At 31.8% G+C, this 9613-nt stretch overlaps 2 protein-coding genes across 2 annotated transcripts in view; one reads left to right on the forward strand and one right to left on the reverse strand.

Annotated features, from left to right (window-relative positions):
- LOC106114344 (inhibitor of Bruton tyrosine kinase) overlaps positions 1-2917 on the reverse strand; it is a 10241-nt gene extending 7324 nt beyond the window's left edge. The window contains exons 1-4 of the mRNA XM_013307509.1: positions 2712-2917; positions 1986-2361; positions 1317-1494; positions 760-977 (exon numbers count right to left, since the gene is read on the reverse strand). Of these exons, the coding sequence (XP_013162963.1) occupies positions 760-977; positions 1317-1494; positions 1986-2150 (561 nt within the window). The 5' untranslated portion in view covers positions 2151-2361; positions 2712-2917. The remainder of the gene's footprint in view (positions 1-759; positions 978-1316; positions 1495-1985; positions 2362-2711) is intronic.
- Positions 2918-3230: 313 nt separating this feature from the next.
- On the forward strand, positions 3231-4156 carry ND-18 (NADH:ubiquinone oxidoreductase subunit 18). The gene is given in 3 exon segments (NM_001311933.1): positions 3231-3339; positions 3412-3568; positions 3749-4156. Coding segments are annotated over 3 exon segments (567 nt in total). The 5' UTR covers positions 3231-3286; the 3' UTR covers positions 4106-4156.
- The last annotated feature ends 5457 nt before the right edge of the window (positions 4157-9613 follow it).

Genomic DNA, 9613 nt, shown 5'->3' on the forward strand with positions numbered 1-9613 from the left:
ACAGCGCATTTCATTTTACAACCTGCACCAAAGATTCCGCAACATGAAGTGAACATTGTAATAGCGGATAGGATTAGAACGATCGTTGATAAAGGAGTGAACCATAGTTTCAAGTTTACGACGCTGGCGATGATTGGAATCATATGGCTCTTTGTGACAGTAAGGTTCACTTCTTTAAACATCTCCGTGTTGATAATGCACCAGACGCAAGCGCCACAGACAATGCTTGCCATTGAAAAGAATGTAACATTTGTGCAGCTAAGGCAAGTCCGGGGTAAACTAGTTGTGTGCATTTTGTTTAAAATTCTTGCACCACTAAAATAACCATATAAAAATTATATTTTTTCGATGTCATTTTGACGTATGATTGACAAGACATGATTTGACATTGTAAAATACGATTTTGATAATCTATGATTTTCTAATCGTATTCGGAATAGTTTTAATAAGTGAAAAAATATTTACATATTATTTATGGCCGCGGAGAAAAAATAAATACAGTCAGACCTGGATAACCGAGAGTCCAAGAGACTGCGATATTATTCTCGTTCACAGAGGTTATTTACCCGAGTTTTTGATGACTCTCGTTTATCCTGGATCGAATTTATAGTCAATTAATGTAGAATATGTAATGGATTTAACTTTTAAATAACATTAGTTTATATGACCACTAAGACAGATGCAGAAAGTTGCAATAAGAAAGGAGATCATGGCGACCTCATAGGGATGCTATATTTCTGGTCAGACTGTCAGTCTTACCTGTTTAACAGAGTTGTTAGTCCTACTGAAAGATGTGAGTAGATCAGGTGCATTGCGTTGCTGTTGAGTACCAGTGCCCAGGGTGTAGTTGGAGTTAGTTCCCCACACATATACATCGCTGGGCTGGTCCCCGATGTGCTTGTACATGTAGTGGCGATCCAGCATCGCATGTTCTAATGCGGTGTAATCATCTTTATCAACTATATCTGTGTTTACACCTAAAACATATATTTTTTAGCTATAGAATGCTAACTAAAAACTAGCTTTTTCAAGCTTTGTAGAAACCAAAGATTAAGTACTTATGTTCACTGATGTTTTTATGAGAGAAAAAATAATAATCACAAGTTACATTTTACTATATATCTTACTAATATTATAAATTTGAATGTTTGATGAATGAATGTTTGCCTCAGACCTCAACGGATTTTGAAGAAATTTGGCACAGATGTAGCACATAGGCTGGAAGAACACCTAGGCTATTTATCAAGTTTTTTAATAATGCGCGGACGGAGTCGCGGGAGACAGCTACTTATCAATGAATTTTGTACAAAATTTACCTAATTTCATCAGAGCAACTGTTGAATGTATTTGACCATAGAAAATAGATCTATGTAATGGAGTATATCCAGATTCGCGATCGCGTGCATTCGCAAATGCCTCCATGGAGTGTCGAAATAGCCATTCCATCAGCTTGTTCCTGCCTCGAGAAGCTGTCATGTGCAATGCAGTGCGTCCCTGAAATATTACATTGCGTTAAGAATAATATAATCTCTACATATGGGTAGAGTCATTAATCTTTTCTCTATTTTAGTCTTAAAATGTAAAGAATCTTTGGTTTATATATTTACATAAATTAATAGTTTTAAAATCATTTTGCCAGGTGTAAATCATGATGATGACAGACAATAAAGTGATCCTATAAGGGTTCCGATTTTTTCCTTTGAGTTATGGAACCCTAATTACAAAAATGTTGAATTATGTAAAGAATGGAAGGTCAATTGATGAATACACTACTTTCTGTGTATATTTGACATAAATTGCATAACATTTTAGATGTTTGTGCAATACACATTGTTGGCAAATTGTCAAGTGTAATAAACTCAGTGATATTACTTCAAAATATTTAACTTTTGCTATCATTATTTAAATTATTTGCTAGAAAATTCTAAATAACTTTGATAGAGACTATATTATAAGTTTTCAAATTGATGTAATTAAATACTTACTTCATAATCAAAAGCCTTGGTGAAATTAGCACAAGTTGCCTTAATAAAGCTTGCTAAGGATTCATCATTCACAGATCTCTTGGTTATGGCACTTGTCAGAGCTTGTCCATGACTTTTAGACCTACACCTTCTGGTGCAGTCTACATCTATATTTATTTTACTCATTTTCTAATTATAATCGAAAAAATATTAAAAAAAATATCATCCACTTTTTTGGTCCAATAATCTTCTATGTATATTTAATTTTACCAGGTACCACAATGATATGAAAATTATTTACATGAACTTAAGACTACACTAGAGCAAATGCTCTAATGTAGCTCCAAAAGGAGCTACAAATATACTTTTAGAAGCACATAATGTTTGTGTCGGCCCACTGAAAATAAAAGATATCTTATTAGCATTTAGATAATGTTATACAAGAGCAAAAATAAATTGTAAAAAACATTTACTGGTTGATTCTTCTCTTAAAAAATAATGGATGTTCTCGCTTTCTACATTTTTTATGAAAAGGTATCATAAGATTACACTTTTAATACTTATTTGGCAAAATAAATCTTATCAGAATTGTTTCACAATTATGACGTATACCTTGATAAATTTTCAGACCGGTATTTTAACTTAGAAAATTGACATTAAATAACTAGCAAAACACAAATTATAATAAATTTTTAAAGAAATTCACAGCGTTTTCTTATAAAATGAATCTTATAAAAATAGCATTACCTTTATACGTAAACAGATGTACGAATAGATCCGGTTACTGAGAAAAAGATACCACTCATATTTCACGTTACACAACCGGTTGTTAGGCACATAAGATGTAGTCTAACTGTTATAACATAAAATAACAAGTAAAATTAGTGAAATAGGAAATTTGTAAAATTATGCACCTCTATCATTAACCGCTGCCAGTAATGACAAACTTCCAATTTGTCATTTCCCAAATTGTCAAAATTAGAAAAAGATAAGAGATAAAAAGTTAGCAACAGACTAAAATTGCAATGTAATTTGGGTTTAGTTGGTTTACAAAGTATGTGCAAACGAATTTTCAAAATAATTTCTAGTAGTGGCAGTTTAAATCATTTTAATGTTTTAAAATGTAATCAAATTGTTAAGAATTATAAAAAATAGAATTGATTTCTATTGCATAAAACTTTTTAAACTGGTGTGCGACCCATATGTACAAAATGTCAAAATAGCAGATGATTGACAGATGGCTTGAATGAAAATTCTGTATTGTGTAATCGAAAAGCAAAAAGCAAAACCCAATTCGGGAATAAATAGTCGCCAATTTTAAAATGTTTAAGGTTTTGAGTCATACGACACGATTGTCCCGACAAGCTGTATCGGGGTAATTTTTAAATATTAATAGACTTTATGCTTCCACATACTCGTGTACTATATATGTTATTTTTATTTCTAGACCTTCGTATTTGCTATCTAATACAAGATTTGCTTCAATCAATGATCCCATATCTCGAAAAGAAGCTCCAAAAATCGATAACGAAACAGTTATAGCTTTGCCAGAGGAAGCAAAAGAAAAAAGTGCTCTTGAGTCTACAATAACTGTCCCTAAGAAGGCAAGTATTATCAGTTTGATCATAGATAAGTTAATGAGTGAAAACAGTCAATCTATAATGGAAACTACTTTGACTAAATGTTTGTTGTGATATTGAAGGACAGTATATCAATTTTTATATATATTTTTACAATACAATTGCATTAATAGACAACTAATTTCACCCAAATTACAATTTTAGGTTGATATTACTCCAATTTCTGGTGTCCCAGAGGAACATATCAAAACTCGCAGAGTCCGCATTTACCAGCCACCCAAAAATGCTATGCAGAGTGGTACAAACAATATCCATCACTGGGAAATGGAATTTGATAATCGCCAACGTTGGGAGAACCCATTGATGGGTTGGACTTCCACAGGAGACCCACTATCGAACATGAAGGTTCAATTCTCATCCCCTGAAGATGCGATAGAGCACTGCGAGAAGAACGGTTGGATCTGGTATCTGGATACTCCGAAGTTAGAAAAAGAGTTCAAGCCCAAGAGCTATGGAATTAACTTCTCATGGAATCGCCGTACTAGAGTATCAACAAAGTAATGTTTTACATTCTTTAGAAATATGTAGAAATACAGAATAATATGTAAATTTGATAGTGTCATTTATTTAAGAACCTTTCAATCCTTAACTTATAGGTTAATTTCAATAAATTAAATTATGTTTTTATCTTTTTTTTTAAATTATTAATGTCCCTTGAAGCAACAATTGTGTGCCAACAATGTCAGAACCTGAGAGAAAGTTCTGTAACTGAAAAGAATAATGGTGATGGGAAAACTCCTAATTTTGTAAATCTACTGTCTGAGACTTTTTTCTTTAGTAAATCTCCTATTTACTTGCATCCTTTACATTACACAGACCTCAAGAACCTTAACACTTTCTATTGCTTGTTTTTTTCTTTGAATTTAAATATTTAGTATAATAGCTCATTGCTTTAATTATCATCAATTTTTATATTGAATTTTTACTACTTAGGGTGTTTGATAAATTGTGATATGGCGACATCTAACGGCCAGATTGTTAAATCTAGTTTACAAGTATTACTTCAGTAAAGAGGTTAAGGCCTTAGTCTTGACAAAAGAGGACGCTTTTCTATTATCACATATTATTTACTACTTGTTTTATAAGAATAATTAATAAGGTGAGTTAGGGACTTGTCTTAAGGAACTCTTTCCTCTTTTTGGCCTTGCAATAAGCGAATAATGCACTCGTTTCTTTCCGTTCTCATAGTAAAGATTACAAAGCGAATTTTGTTAGTGTTTATTAAGTATAAAAAAATAAAGTTTAAATTCCGTCTAATAAGTCTTAGAAGTATGTAATTGGATATGATAATTGAATACATTTAATAGCGGACGGCAGAGCCGTGTTCTAACTTAATTAATTTTGCAAAGTTGGAGTTGAAGGCGGGCATAATCCTATAACGTACGTTGAATATTTTAATTATTAATATGCAAACCTATTACATTTCGTATAACATCGAATGCTATGTGAGGAATATTGTAGATAAAGACTTTAACTAATATTGTAATTTTTGAATTTTTGATCAAAGTTTGAGATAATTTTAATTTTAATGTTTGCGGTAATAAACCCCAATATCAAAGAAAATTAATAATTTACTTCTTAAAATCTTACTAATATTATAAATGCGAATGATGGATGGATGTTTGTTTGAAGGTATCCCCAGATCGGATGAACGGATCTCGATGAAGTTTTGTATACATAAAGAACATAGTCTGGAAGAATAGATAGCCTACTTTTATAGTTTTTTTAATTCCGCGCGGACGAAGTCGCGGGCGACCGCTAGTGATTATATAAACTTTAAGTTACCGACGTTTCATGAACTTCTTGCGGACTTTAAAGTAGTGACGTATTAGGGGAATTTTGAAATTCAGATTTGTGACAAAAGTATATTGTATCAAAGAGTCTGATGATGTGATTTTATTCTTAAAACATAAGCAACCTTCAAATCATCATAGTGTACTTTACTTTTTTATTTGCTTTTATAATCTACTTATGATAAATGTCTTGTACTAATTGTGCGTTAGAGTTTAAGTTTTCCCGTATCGTAATACAATGCGCCCGCATTGTCTGTTCATTACATAGAGCTAACGACGCCATCGCGTGTGTTTGTATGCGGATAAATTATGCGCTGATGAATCACCGACTACCCACATGCAAACGTTCATTTCAATTTTGCTACGTACACAGTGACTATGTAAACAGTATTCAATTTAAATATCATAGGATAATAGAAAATCAATAAGTTATCGGACATAAATAGCTTAGTGTGCAAGAACTAAATGTAAACAGACAATGAAACAACGCTAATGTGAGAAAAGTTTTGGAATTCCTGAATTTAAGAAAGGTAACACGTCTATTCATTTACAGTATTACATATTTTTATTAACAATTAACATTACAGTAGGTTTTTATTACAACGAAAGCTTATTATACTAATATTATAAAAAGAAATGATTTGATTGTTTGTGTATTTGCATTGAATAGGCTTGGAAACTATTGAATCGATTTGAAAAATTCTTTCAGTGTTGGGAAGCTATATTGCCTCGGTTGGAATAGGCTATGTTTTATACCATATTTTTTAATTGCGCAGAAGAAATTGCGAACAACAGTTAGTAAGTAATGATTCATAAGTTATTTCAAACTAGCAGTCGCAAGCAACTCCGTCCGCGTGAATATATAAAAAACTTAATTAGTGTAGCCCACCCATCCATCCATCAACATCACATCCACCTAAACATTCGCATTTATAATATAAGAAAGTTAAATAAAAATCGGCTTTTCAAAAAAAAGGAATAAATAATATCCTATGTCCGTCTCCTGGCTTTGAGCTACCTCCTCACCAATTTTCAGCCATATCGGTAAAGCCGTTCTTGTGATAAATAGTGTAACTAACACGACTTTCTTTTATATATATACATAGATTTTTATAATTTGTTTGTATAATGTAAAGTCTCCACGCTGTCTATTTTACAGCCTCAAAGGTTACAATGCATAATTTATGTGGGAGCTTTAGTTTTACGAGTGCTCTGTACAACTTGGCTGAGTGCTTATATAGTAAAATTTTATTAAGCTTTGTTACTGTTCAAGATATTTTGCTTATGTGAGATTTCAAAATAATGTAATCTTACAACGGATATACATATGCCAAATACTTTTTGAAAAATTCCGTAAGTCGGCTGTAGAAAATGTTATTTAGGTTGTAACCATAAATTAATCCACGAAATTGTAACGAAATCATATTTCGTTTATGTAAGTGCCCGTGATGAAAAAATTTTACGCTTACTAACGTAACTCATTACTAGATCACTTGTTAGAAATAAAAATCATAGCTGGTAAGGCATTTTATTGACGTGAATTTCCATTGCTGGAAAACCTTTTTTGGTTTAGGTGAAATTGGGTTGAGTGGGGTTTTACCCACTTAAACTTCCTCGATTGTTATGCTCTAGTGCGAGGAGCGGGGGCTGCAGGATCTCCAGTGGAACGCAACCCGTGGTAAAAACTGTAGTCGTAGCGTAGGCGTAGCCGTAGACGTAAACGATTACGTAGACATAGCGTAGGAGTAATTGTAGCGGCAGATGTAGACGTTAACGGAAACTTAAAAGTTTAAACACAAAAGCTTAGCTCTTTCGATTTGTCTACAATCGTAGCACTTTTGATTCTATTTTGTAACATAGATAATTGTTGCTTTCAAAGTTTGTGTCCTAAAAAAAATTGCGTTAACTTCACAGGCACTTGTGGTTCAGTAGACAAGTACTGCGACGTAAGTGGCAGTCACCCGACACTTAACAAAGTTTGAGTATCTAAGTACGTGCTTGTTTCGCTGGAGGATTATAACTTTGTCACGGCACACCTGCGCCCATTCATTTATAACTACCCTCGCCGCAATGTTAATGACATAAACGCTTACCACATTCTCTTGTAGACTTTTCAAATTAATTGACATTGAATGTTGTGTCTTTTTAGGATGTTTAGCTCGATACTATGTAGTCTCATTGACTTTTAAAAATAGCAACAATGTTAATCTTGAAAAAGATATAACAAAAATAAGAATATATAAAGTATTTAAGGCTCTCTAGGTTGATTCTACGTTTATAGTATAAAGATTTTCCCATTAGACGTTCTTATTTATTTATTCATAAATTATGGTTATCCAAACTTTAAATCGCTTCGGCGACCACTGCAAAGTAATCAATAACCTGTTGATATGACAAAAGTAGCATCCACCTGTTGAGCTTTGATAAGCAACTGTTCAGATTTACTTACGATAAGATACCACTTTAAAGAGAGCACAATTCCTTAAGAACAAAAAAGATTTGAACAGCTTTTCACATTTGTCATATTTTTATTTCGTTATCTATATATTTATAAATAAATTGTTGTTCTTTAGTCTGTCTAAAAATCGGGAATATCTGAACGGATTTATCTTACATTGGCCTTGAAATGTTCGTGGAGTTCTAGGGAAGGTTTTAAAAGGTGAGAAAAAATCGAATAATTGCCGGGAACTAATTAAGTTTTTTTTATTCCACGCGGACCGAGTCGCAGGCGACAGATAGTTTTCAATAAAAATACTGTAGTGTTAATCTTTTTTTTGAATTGTCAGTTTCTGTTTATTAAGTATTATTTCTATTAAAGGTTGTGTAAACATAACCCAAAATAACGTTTGCATTTAATTCATCAATGTTGCAGCTACGGTAAGGGTTGTACAATCACAAGGGGCTTAAATTAAATTGAAGCTTGTAATAGTCCGGAGGATCAGAGCGGAATTATATCATTTAATTTACAAAGTTAATTACGAGATAGTATTCATATTGTTAGACTTGCGACATCGCAATACACTTTCCAAGCTCTTATGTTAACACTAGCTTTTGCTACTACGCGGTATTAAAAAAACTTAATTAGTAACCTATGTGTTCTTTCAGACTATGTTCTATATCTAGGCCAAATTTCAGAGAGATTCATGCAGCTTTTCTGGAGATATCTCCTAATAAACCTCCAACCATACATCGAAACATTCATATTTATAATATTATTTAGTAAGATTTTCTTTGCTTATCCACTTATATATTTTTAGATTGCTGAAACCTTACGCTAATTTTACCTTAACACTGTCACATTCCAATAAGAAATTCAAAAGTCAAGGGTCAAGTGAGTTTGTAGAATATATAACACAACTACGAAGATATACCTAAGGGAACAATTCAACAAATTTGTAAATCCAGTAGTTAAGTAACGATATGTTAAGAAGAGCTAATAAACTGTTTACATTAAATGTTTACCCGCTTTTTGAGTTGTCGCTTACATAAACACAATTATGCAAATCCCGCATCACGTTATTAGCATCTGAAATTAGGTCACTCAGAGACCGCAACATGATTTTGGTTAATGTTTTTCTCTACTCTTCTAACCTTTTTTTCAATATTCCTATAATTTTCATTTTTAGTATTATAGCGTCAGAATAAGGGTAATTTGTGATTTTGTTTTATTTTATTATTTTTTTAGGGTTCCGTACCTCATAGGAAAAAAACGGAATCCTTATAGGATCACGTTGTCTGTCCGTCCGTCTGTCTAGACCCTTTTTTTGTTAATGATAATACCACATTACATTACTTATATTTTGTTTTATTATGTTTTTAAATAAATCGTATTTTATTTATTTTAATTAATTTATCTAAAATTTTGGTAAAAAATCTTTGTGCTTTTCCCTTAATTTTTGATCAATTATTTATCAATCATTGTAAATATTAAAATATTCATTGAAATTATTAAACATTTTAGAGTTGAATTGTTTCATATATCATTCAGAGCGGAAATCGGTTATGCACTTTCATCTACGATTTGAAATTAATTAACATTTGTATTTTCGTAGTTTACCTATAATCGTTTGTGGTGGATTTCAGATTAATTATAAATTTAAATGTAAATAGAATATGCTTTGTTAAATTATTTAATTTTAAACTTATAAAGGAATATTTGTTTAAAGTTATGTAATAAAGTAAAATAATAGTAACATTATACATGTTATAAGCAATT

Source organism: Papilio xuthus, unplaced genomic scaffold (genome assembly GCF_000836235.2).
Source record: "Papilio xuthus unplaced genomic scaffold, Pxut_1.1 DF828142.1, whole genome shotgun sequence".
In the NCBI taxonomy this organism is placed as follows: domain Eukaryota; kingdom Metazoa; phylum Arthropoda; class Insecta; order Lepidoptera; family Papilionidae; genus Papilio; species Papilio xuthus.